This window comes from Bombina bombina, chromosome 2 (genome assembly GCF_027579735.1).
Source record: "Bombina bombina isolate aBomBom1 chromosome 2, aBomBom1.pri, whole genome shotgun sequence".
NCBI lineage: Eukaryota > Metazoa > Chordata > Amphibia > Anura > Bombinatoridae > Bombina > Bombina bombina.
In genome coordinates this window covers 113,972,801-113,984,822 of record NC_069500.1, presented here as the reverse complement: position 1 = coordinate 113,984,822, position 12,022 = coordinate 113,972,801, and the positions used below count along the sequence as shown (strand labels likewise).

The following is a 12,022-nucleotide window of genomic DNA, read 5'->3' as shown; positions in this document are numbered from 1 at the left end:
CATTTAGCCGGTGGCTTTGGGCCTTGAGGAAGGTTATTTCCCTTCTGGCTTCTTCCTTTTTTCTTTAGAGGATATTACTAGGGGCTTCTCCTGGTCGGGAAGTGGAAGATGGACTTGGTTCCACCTGGAATCTTGCTGGTTCCATGCAGACTGTGGGGCCTTGTTTGAATAGATCCTTGGGTCTATGGCCTTGTTTGGTTTCAGAGTTGGGTTGTACTTGTACTCTGAGAGTATGGCTCTGCCATCTTTACGCTTGTTCCTGTACCAGTTTCGGGATCTTTGTTCCCTTGTATTGGTGGCCCAGCTGGGTCTACAGGTCAGGATGTCTGAGCGGTCTATGAGTCACAGTATCCTTTGGGATGTGTGAGCTTACTGAGTCTATTCTGATAGCTCAGTCTGCTAGGAGATGGGTTTTTCCTTTCTCCTTGCTCCTTTGACAGGAGACGGTTTCCTCTTCCTTCGGGTTCTGAAGGTTATGTCTCCTTTTCGGGGGGCCTCGATGGAGGTGTTGTGTTCCCTTTTTTAGGGACCTGTGAGTAAGTCTGGCGGCCTAGGTTGCCTGGAGCATGCCCTCTGTTGGTGACTGTTTTGTGTGGTCTGTTTCTTGATGACTGCTGCTTCTTCTTCTTCTTCTTCTTCTTCTTCCTTGCAGCTAGCTGGACAGCTAGCTCAGCGTACTAATGCACTGTGGCTACTCTGCACTGTGGCGGACCGAGGGTTGCAAGTTCGATCCCTGGCGAGGTCTACTCAGCCTTTGAGGTTGATAAGATGAGCAGCGCCTTGAGTCCCTTTATGGGGATTAGCCGCGCTTTACAAGAACATTCATGTTTTAGCTCCCTCTGTGTTCTCAAACTTGGGGTTTCGCCTGGGTCTATTACACGCTGTTTCATGGTTGAATACTTGGGTATTCTATGGGCAGGCGCTGGGAGGACTTTGCCTCTTTAGTTGCATTCCATGCTTGCAGGATGTTGAGGAGATGTCTTTCGGTCTCCGTGCCGGTATTATCCCGGGTTTCACCTGGTATAGGCGTGGCCTCTTTCCCTGTTTGGGTTAGGTTGCTTGGCTTAGGTTGCCTGGAGCGTGCCCTCTGTTGGTGACTGTTTTATGTGGTCTTCTTCTTCTTCTTCTTCTTCTTCTTCTTCTTCTTCTTCTTCTTCTTCTTCTTCTTCTTCTTCTTCTTCTTCTTCTTCTTCTTCTTCTTCTTCTTCTTCTTCTTCTTCTTCTTCTTCTTCTTCTTCTTCTTCTTCTTCTTCTTCTTCTTCTTCTTCTTCTTCTTCTTCTTCTTCTTCTTCTTCTTCTTCTTCTTCTTCTTCTTCTTCTTCTTCTTCTTCTTCTTCTTCTTCTTCTTCTTCTTCTTCTTCTTCTTCTTCTTCTTCTTCTTCTTCTTCTTCTTCTTCTTCTTCTTCTTCTTCTTCTTCTTCTTCTTCTTCTTCTTCTTCTTCTTCTTCTTCTTCTTCTTCTTCTTCTTCTTCTTCTTCTTCTTCTTCTTCTTCTTCTTCTTCTTCTTCTTCTTCTTCTTCTTCTTCTTCTTCTTCTTCTTCTTCTTCTTCTTCTTCTTCTTCTTTTTCTTTTTCTTTTTCTTCTTCTTCTTCTTCTTCTTCTTCTTCTCAGCTAGCTGGACAGCTAGCTCAGCATACTAATGCACTGTGGCTACTCTGCACTGTAGCAGACCAAGGGTTGCAAGTTCGATCCCCGGCGAGGTCTACTCAGCCTTCTTCCTTTGAGGTTGATAAGATGAGCAGCGCCTTGAGTCCCTTTAATGGGATTAGCCGCGCTTTACAAGAACATTCATGTTTTAGCTCCCTCTGTGTTCTCAAACTTGGGGTTTCGCCTGGGTCTATTACACGCTCTTTCATGGTTGAATACTTGGGTATTCTATGGGCAGGCGCTGGGAGGACTTTGCCTCTTTAGTTGCATTCCATGCTTGCAGGATGTTGGGGAGATGTCTTTCGGTCTCCGTGCCGGTATTATCCCGGGTTTCACCTGGTATAGGCGTGGCCTATTTCCCTGTTTGGGTTCATTTGGGTCTCTAATTCTGGGCCCACTCTTGGAGGTGAAGTTTTTTGCATTAAGGGACTTTTCGGTTTCCTCTGTCCTCCGTTGCATTGTTCCCTTTGGGGATTTCAGCTGGTTTCTCCTTCATTTGTGAGGGGTGAGTGGTGGGGGACTGTATGTTGGGCAAAGATGTCTCTTGGTGGACTGTTGGCTTAGTTGAGTCCGTTTTGCGGTCTCCAATTTGGCCCTGGACTGTCTGCGAGTCAGTGTCACTGGGGCTTTTCCTTTGAAATTTTTTTCTCGGCTTCAGACGAAGTGTCCTCTATAGCTTGGGTATTGTTTTCCCAAAAGTAATGAATGCAGCTGTGGAGGAGTATTTAAGCCTTTGGCTGGGTTGTCTTTGCCTCCTCCTGGTGGCCAGGTTCTTATTTCCCAAAAGTAATGAATGCAGCTGTGGACTCTTTCCATCAGAAGAAAAAGGAATTATCAGGTAAGTATAATTTATGTTATTACCCATTCCCCAGTTTTGCACAACCTCTGTGATTACCTTGTATCTAAGCCTCTGCAGACTGCCCCCTTATATCAGTGCTTTTGATAGACTTGCATTTTAGTCAATCAGTGCTAACTCATAAATAACTCCACGACAGTGAGCACAATTACATGACACACATGAACTAGCAGTGTCTAACTGTGAAAAACTATAAAAATCCACTGAGATAAGAGGCAGTTTTAAGCTGTTCAGAAATCAGTTTGAGCCTACCTAGGTTTAGCTTTCAACAAAGAATACAAAGAGCACAAAACAAATTTGATAATAACATTAAATTGGAAAGTTGTTTAAAATTGCATGCCCTATCTGAATCCTGAAAGTTCAATTTTGACTAGACTGTCCCTTTAAATTTAGTAAGTGGTGATAGCCACAATAAATATAAATATAGAACACAAAAAAAAGAAAAGCGTAAAACTTACTAAAATATGGGGAAAGAGCATTATTTGTAAATGTCAGATTTATTAAAGGGACAGTAAACACCTTGTAATAACAAGACATTTCTGTTGTGTTGCTATAGAATAACATATCGTACAAGTCTTATAAAACAAATTAACATCCTGTTTAATGCAATTCTTTTTCAATAGCCAAACTCCACCCACCATTTGCCTTATTTGGAGCAGCCACTAGGGGCCTAAGTCTACAGACAACAAGGCTAACCTTGTTCATAATGGTAGGGTAAAAATGCATTGTTTTGCAGTTGTTATTAGATAAAATCAATAAGGGACAGGTATGTAACAGGGTTAGCCTTAAGAAAACAGCAGAGCCCTGAGACATTACAAAAATGCTTTTATTTGGCTGGAATATCCCTTTAAGCGCTTTAGGCCAGATTACGTGTGGCATGCTAACAGTTACGAGAGCTAACCGACGCGCACAAAAACCTTACTAACTAGCAGAGTTAGCGCACAAGCTGGAGCTTTAAATACCGCTCCACTTGTAATCTGGCCCTTAGTAGCAATCAAAACGTGTCATGTGTACGAGATAAAGCACAAAAGTTCATGATAGAGGATGAACTAAGCCACTAATAGCTGTTCAGCCATTAAGTAAATACACAGTCTCCTGGAACAGACATCACAAAGTGTGAGACGTCCAGGCAAACATTTTCTTAGTGTGAAAACAATGCCAGTGGCTAACGTGTACAGTTTCACAACTACATTGGCAATCATCCAATGAATTAAGGACATGACTCAACCATAGACAACCATATCAGATAGGGTATGCAATGTTAAGCAACTTTCTAATTTACTCCTATTATCAGGAATGTAAGCATAGGAGTCAACCCATTTTTGGTTCAGCACTTGAGTAGCGCTTGCTGATTGGTGGGTAAATGTAGCTACTAATCAGCAAGCACTACCCAGGGTGCTAAACTAAAAATGGGCCGGCTTGTAAGCTTAGATTCCTGCTTTTTCAAATAAAGATAGCAAGAGAATGAAGAAAAATTGATAATAGGAGTAAATTAGAAAGTTGCCTAAAATTGCATACTCTACCTGAATCATGAAAGAAAAAACATTAGGTTTGTGTCCCCTTTAATGAAATATCCACATCTGGGACAGTGTATAACTGAGATGTCCAGATACATCAAGCGACTCACAATGTCACACCCAGGTTCTTCAGAGCTGGAGTAGTCAGACGAGAATCATGCTAGGATGATATGTTTTGCCTCTCCCACAATGGGTGGCACAGGTTATGTCTAGTTTTTATTTTATACATATCAACTGAAATACCCTACTTGTAATGTCAACCTAATGAACAGCATTGCACATCACAAGTGGTTGCAAGAAGGAATGGCATATCGGCTTGTCTCACTCTCTATACACAAAGCCCAAAACTTAAAGGGACAGTCAACACTAAAAATAAACTTGCTTGAATAAATTAATAACAACACGATTATTGCAAACATCCTTATTCGCATCCTATAGTCCAGACTGAATCTTTTTAAAAAAAAAAAAAACAACTGCCGTTTTAAGCAACTCCTCCTATGTTGATGTCACTCTCAAGCTGATTCTAACCTCAAATCACAGGAGTGTCGGCCACGACGACTCCTGAGCGTTCACGCCCAATTGCGCATGCGTAATTAGTATGTTGAATCAGTAGTTGCCTCTTTATACACAGAACTGTGTAAAGGTTCCCTATTTAGCGACGGACCGCCAGCGCAACAGGTAAGAGGGACTGGTGCAACACTAAAATACATCCCAGCCTCTTCCTTCAGTGAAAGAAAAAACACTATGCGCATGCTTTGCATGTTAGAATCTTTGGTGGGCACGAGAGAATTTGAAACTTTTTAGTGTTGACTGTCCCTTTAAAGAGACATTAGACACTAAATACATTTCATGCACCTCCCTCTTATCATAGGTGCTTCCATTATGGAACCTAAGTTACACTGCAGGTATCTGAGGGAGAGTCGCTGCACATGTGCAAACCCCTCAGCACTGGAATGTAGTAAGAGACAGATTTTAACATAGCACCCATGACTAGAGGGAGGCAATGAATTACCTCAATACTATTATAAGGTGTTTAATGTCTCTTTAAGCACTTACATTTTCATTATTAATGCTGGGTTCAGTGGACAAAACCAATTTTTCAAATGCAAGAATAAACAGAAAGGAGCAACCAGCTGTTATAGCAAGTCATTGAAAACATATTAAGTGGAAAAAAAACAGTACAGTTCTCCTTTAAGAGCCTAACAATAGCAAGCTCGGTCTCGCTGTGAGCTGGCAGCATCCGCTGCCCTCAATTAACATTGCACAAGCCACTGATGTGCAATGCTGCCCCCTGTTTGCGTGGGACAAATCGTGCAAGCAGGGACTGTCACCAAAGCTCTTTCGCAGCTTGATAAATAGAGCCCTATGATTTTAATTTACAGTTTTGTTTTTTTTTTTCATTTTATGTTATTACATTTTAAATTTAGCATTATTTTATTTTTAAAAGAGTATTACTGTATTTAAAACAAAAGGGATAGGAAAATTAAACTTGCATGATTCAGATAGAGCAGGTCATTGTAATACACTTTTACATCCACTTCTGTTTTCAAATTGACTTTGATCATTTGGTATTATTTGTTGAAGAATGATATGTGCATATCCTACACTGCTGGGAGCTAGCTGGTGATTGGTGGCTACAAACATTTGTATTTTGTCATTGGCTCACCATATGTGTCCAGCTAGCTCTCAGTAAGGCATTGCAGCTTTAGAGCTAACTTTAACTATTGAAAGGTTTAAACACACAGCTTTAAACAAGCAAAAGTGCAATAATAAAAGGCTCTAACAGAGAATTTGATTTTTGCAATTGTATATCCATCCCTTTAATACATGTATTTGGGCTCATCTGTTTAGTTGTGTCAGTTTCAAAGGATTTTACAAAAGTCTAAAGTCGTTTGAAACCAAACAAATAATAGTCAATCAGAAAACAGTTTAAACAAGTTGTATGAGAAGTTGATTAAACTCTGCTCTTGCCTGATAGCTGAAATGTTTGTGACTTGTGGACTTTTGAATATTTATACAAAACTGCATTTAACTGACCCTCATAATAATTTTTAACTAAAAAAAACAACCTCTTTTTAATGTTATAACTGGTTTTTTTAGACTGTGCAATTTATTGCAAAACTACTGAAAAGTCTTGTAAAGGCGTCATGTCCCCTTAAAGGGACACTGTACCCAATTTTTTTCTTTCGTGATTCAGATTGAGCATGAAATTTTAAGCAGCTTTCTAATTTACTCCTATTATCAAATTTTCTTCATTCTCTTGGTATCTTTATTTGAAATGCAAGAATGTAAGTTTAGATGCCGGCCCATTTTTGGTGAACAACCTGGGTTGTCCTTGCTGATTGGTGGATAAATTCATCCACCAATAAAAAAGTGCTGTCCAGAGTACTGAACCCCAAAAAAAAGCATAGATGCCTTCTTTTTCAAATAATGATAGCAAGAGAACGAAGAAAAATTGATATTAGGAGTAAATTAGAAAGTTGCTTACAATTGCATGCTCTTTCTGAATTACAAAAGAAAAAATGTGGGTACAGTGTCCCTTTAAAGGAATATTGTACTTGTGTTTGACTTTATTTTATCTTAAAGGTATATGAAATTGAAAAATGTTATTTCATGATTCAGATAGAGCAGGCAATTTTTAAACATTATTATCAATTTTTCTTTGTCCTTTTGGTATCTTTTGTTGAAAAGCAGGGTTGTAAGCTCATTTCTGATGCACTATATGGCAGCAGTTTTGCAAGAATGGTATCCACTTGCAAGAGCACTAGGTGGCAGCTTTATTTCCTGCCATGTAATGCTCCAGATGCCTAAATAGGTTTCTCTTCAACAAAGAATAAAAAGGGAACAAAGCAAATTTGGCAATAGAAGTAAATTTAAAACTTTTTAGAAATATATATTCTCTGTCTAAATCACAAAATAAATATCCCTTTAAAGAGAACATTTCAAAGCTGTGTTCCTTTCCACCAATAGAGTTTACTCATCTGTATGTACGCTCCATGCACAGTGCAGTGTACATCAGTTAGTGCCCAGATAAACTCTGAGGTTGGGATTTGGTTTGTACATTTATTGCCAATCCTGATGTTGAAAAAAAATATTGTTTATATTTCTTATTGTTTGCCTTTTGTTTTCTAGGTACTTTGCCAATAAATATTTCTCCAGCTCAGCCATGGAATCCCCAGGGTTTAGCGTTTCCTCAACAGGCATCCACTCTTGTAAATCCAGTAATGAGTGCACAGGCCAGTTTTAACCAAACAGCAGTTCTTCCATCTGCAACACCAATGACAACCTGGAACCAGCCTACAACCTTTTTACCGCCAGCACCTATGCAAAATACTGCATTGTGGAACCCGCCAGTAGCAGTTCAGCCAAACGCATGGTCCCAACAAGCTAATATAAGCAACCCGTTCCAGGCCAGCACTTTTCCCCCTAGACCACCAGTATTAATGACATCAAGTTCTGTCCTGGCAAGCCCACCACAACCGCCACCTAGACCAGCACCTGTGAAGGAGTCACCTAAGAAGGAAAGTGATGTTTTTACTGCTCTTGATCCTCTTGGTGAAAAAGAAAAGAAGAATGTGAAGGACATGTTCAAAGACTACCAACTGGCAAAGCCGCCAGCTGTCCCTGCAAGGAGAGGAGAACAACAGCAAAACAACACATCTGGAGCTTTTTCCGATTACTTTAACAACAAAGTAGGAATTCCACAGGACAACGCTGACCATGATGATTTTGACATTACCCAAATCTCTTCAAAAATTAACGGTAAAAAGTGTTCTCTTTACTATCACTGAACAAAACATTATGTTTAGGCTAGGCTATGGTCCATTTTACTATAAATACTAATTGCATGAAAATGTTTTTGTTATTAAATCTTAAATAAATGTAGTTTATCCTTTTCCCGACAGGACTTATTTGTCTACATCGAAACAAAGTTCCAATGTAAACAAACAAGTAAAAATTGAAGTCACGTGATCGTTCATGTGATTGTGTAATTTAAATGATGTGATGGAGTCGGGGGGAGTGTCTATGATGCTAGGCACGCCCTCCAGCCCGCAATCCCATTTAGGAAGCTTCTATGGCTTCAGGACAGCCAAACAGCTAGGACGTTCCATGCCGTCCTAAGGGCGCTATAGTCCAGTGCAGTTAGGAAGGCAGGGAACGTCCTAACGATGGGAACGGGTTAATAAAAATGTGCTGTATTGATTGTTTTTTAGTTTCTTAAACATATTTTCAGTCCTGTGTTACAAATAGTTATTTTAGTGTAAGTTCATGATCTAATATATCCAGTGGCACTAATACTGTTTGTAGAGTTTCAACAACTCTTTTTTTTACTATTGGTGGAATTAAAAGGGGGATGGTACAGACCAGGAGTAGAGAACATTGTTAAGAGAGTATACCTAAATTGACAATAATCTTACAAGCCTACAGTACCTTTTTATATATGTAAAGGGATATTAAAGGGACAGTGTACTGTAAAATAGTTTTTCCCTTAATGCATTTTCTATTACTAGTTTTTAGGTTTATTTTTGTATATGAAACAGCTGTTTTTGTTCTTTGAAACCACAACCCATCAAAATGAGTTGAGTTTGCAAGGAAATCAGATTTTCTTTTTTTATCACTTTCTGAACACACAAATGCTTCCTTGTCTTATCACTGTTTGTTTACCAAAGCCCAGTACTTAGGCCTCTATGATTAAAATTGCCACGAAGCGGCAAGACATTAAAAAATCGCCATGTTGAGAAAGCCGTCTAAATGTTCAAAAGGGCTGACAGTACTGTTTAAAGGCAGCATCACTGAGAGGCATTTTACCATACATTTCAGTGGGTGCGATGCTATTCTGATTCTGTCGATATATTGAAAGCAGCATTGCCACCTACATCAAAGATGTAATGTAAATAATCCCTTTACACAGTACTGCATGACAATACAATTTACATGTGTCAACAGAAACACAACCCCTGTTTATACAAAACAATAGTGAATTAAACATATTAACAATACACCTATAGGAGCAGGGAGATTGTGAGTATAAGATATATGTATATACATTATTTAATGTATATGTATTGTATAGTACAATGTTAGAATATATATGTAAACTTTAGGCATGGTTGTAATAATCTTCTATTGTGTCCTTAGGCGTGTATTGTTACTTATTTTAAGATTGCGATTCTCAATGAACCCAAAAAACTCATTAATATCAAAGCTGAATATTTTTGGAAGTAGTTTTTAGTTTGTTTTTAGTTTTAGCTATTTTAGGGGGATATCTGTGTGTGCAGGTGACTATTACTGTGCAACTTAACAAAAAACAAATATATACCCATTTCAATTATTTATTTTTACCAGTGAAACCAATATAACATCTCAACATTCACAAATATACATTTCTGACATTCAAAAACAAATCAAAAACAAATCAGTGACCAATATAGCCACCTTTCTTTGCAAGGACACTCAAAAGCCTGCCATCCATGGATTCTGTCAGTGTTTTGATCTGTTCACCATCAACATTGCGTGCAGCAGCAACCACAGCCTCCCAGACACTGTTCAGAGAGGTGTACTGTTTTCCCTCCTTGTAAATCTCACATTTGATGATGGACCACAGGTTCTCAATGGGGTTCAGATCAGGTGAACAAGGAGGCCATGTCATTAGATTTTCTTCTTTTATACCCTTTCTTGCCAGCCACGCTGTGGAATACTTGGACGCGTGTGATGGAGCATTGTCCTGCATGAAAATCATGTTTTTCTTGAAGGATGCAGACTTCTTCCTGTACCACTGCTTGAAGAAGGTGTCTTCCAGAAACTGGCAGTAGGACTGGGAGTTGAGCTTGACTCCATCCTCAACCCGAAAAGGCCCCACAAGCTCATCTTTGATGATACCAGCCCAAACCAGTACTCCACATCCACCTTGCTGGCGTCTGAGTCGGACTGGAGCTCTCTGCCCTTTACCAATCCAGCCACGGGCCCATCCATCTGGCCCATCAAGACTCACTCTCATTTCATCAGTCCATAAAACCTTAGAAAAATCAGTCTTGAGATATTTCTTGGCCCAGTCTTGACGTTTCAGCTTGTGTGTCTTGTTCAGTGGTGGTCGTCTTTCAGCCTTTCTTACCTTGGCCATGTCTCTGAGTATTGCACACCTTGTGCTTTTGGGCACTCCAGTGATGTTGCAGTTCTGAAATATGGCTAAACTGGTGGCTAGTGGCATCTTGGCAGCTGCACGCTTGACTTTTCTCAGTTCATGGGCAGTTATTTTGCGCCTTGGTTTTTCCACACGCTTCTTGCGACCCTGTTGACTATTTTGAATGAAACGCTTGATTGTTCGATGATCACGCTTCAGAAGCTTTGCAATTTTAAGAGTGCTGCATCCCTCTGCAAGATATCTCACTATTTTTGACTTTTCTGAGCCTGTCAAGTCCTTCTTTTGACCCATTTTGCCAAAGGAAAGGAAGTTGCCTAATAATTATGCACACCTGATATAGGGTGTTGATGTCATTAGACCACACCCCTTCTCATTACAGAGATGCACATCACCTAATATGCTTAATTGGTAGTAGGCTTTCGAGCCTATACAGCTTGGAGTAAGACAACATGCATAAAGAGGATGATGTGGTCAAAATACTCATTTGCCTAATAATTCTGCACTCCCTGTATAGCTAAAGACAGTATTATAAGTAAAACACAATTGCATAATCACAATCGCAATATTATGAAATATGAATATTACAAACGCAAAAAGTTGATTGCAATATTGTGAAATGTGAATATTGCTATTGCGAATGTGTGTTCTCAATATAAAGTAAATATGAATATTGTGAATGCACAATCTTAATCTTAAAATAAGTAAAAATACACGCCTAAGGACACAATAGTAGATTAGTACAATTACGCTTACAGTTTACATACATAGTTTAACATTATACTGTACAGTCCCTCAGCTCCTATAGTTTTAAAAGGAAGGGGGGTTTTCTATATTAACAAAGTCGATCACAGACATGACGAACATATTGGTGTTTCATGGGAGTAACCTGTAACATCGCTGTGGGTTTCTAATATTCAAAGCACTGTCCTCCATCTTAGCTATACCTTTTCAGCCAAAACAATCTCACTAGCTTTTCAGTGGCGATATGTCCTATTGTGACAAATCTAGTGAATGTACAGTAAAACTGAACATACGAATGCATAATTTGAAGTGTTACTACACATAAAACCGTTTTTATTTTCACAAAGGCAGTCTATTTTGTGTAAATACACTTTAAAGACAGCCCACGCCTACATTGCAGCTCAGTGGCGATCTCAGGGGAATTCTGCTGAAGTTGGGGTCCCAATTATATCCTATAGAAAAGACATCGCCACTGTTGATGTTTTGAATATCAGAGCCCTAACGAGAACAACTGAAAAGTAAAATTGTATTGCTTACCTCTCATAATTCCTACTGTGAGTGTAATTTCTTCTTCTGGCTATGTTTACACAGCTTTTCTATAGCCAGTACTTAATTATATAAACTTTCAGTATAGGTAGAGATAACACAGGCAAAGTCAACTATTTCAAATGACAATATAAAGGTAAAGGAACTATTTGTAAATAAGTTATTCAGGGCTCAAAATTTCCATTGGCGAGTGGAAATTTATCAGTGGCGAGTGAAAATTAGTGAGTGAATGTCTACACATATTATCTAAAGGAACATTATATATACAATAAAGGGCAAGGAAATGTTATTCCTCTAGGACTATAGGGACCCCATTAGTGCTTAAACTGTTACTTCTGAGAGGGTAAAAAGCAGGGGTCAAGTTCAGTGGGAACGCATGGGAACGGAGTTACTGCACTATTTTTGCAGGTGGAACTAAGTTCCCCCTGGACAGAGAACAGAAATGCTTCAGTAAACACTGCTGCTGCTGGTGGGAGGAGCTGGAGCACAGTCTGGTTAGAGGGATAGTGAGATCCTCTAGTAATGGGCAGTAACACTTCCTACAATACACTAAATGCAAGCCTGCCAGTGGTC

The 12,022-nt window shown here is 39.5% G+C and overlaps 1 protein-coding gene across 2 annotated transcripts in view; it reads left to right on the top strand.

Moving 5' to 3' along the window:
- DAB2 (DAB adaptor protein 2) overlaps positions 1-12,022 on the top strand; it is a 347,304-nt gene that overhangs the window by 261,545 nt on the left and 73,737 nt on the right. For both annotated transcript variants that reach the window (XM_053701226.1, XM_053701225.1), the window contains one exon: positions 7,153-7,782. In XM_053701226.1, the coding sequence (XP_053557201.1) occupies positions 7,153-7,782 (630 nt within the window). The remainder of the gene's footprint in view (positions 1-7,152; positions 7,783-12,022) is intronic.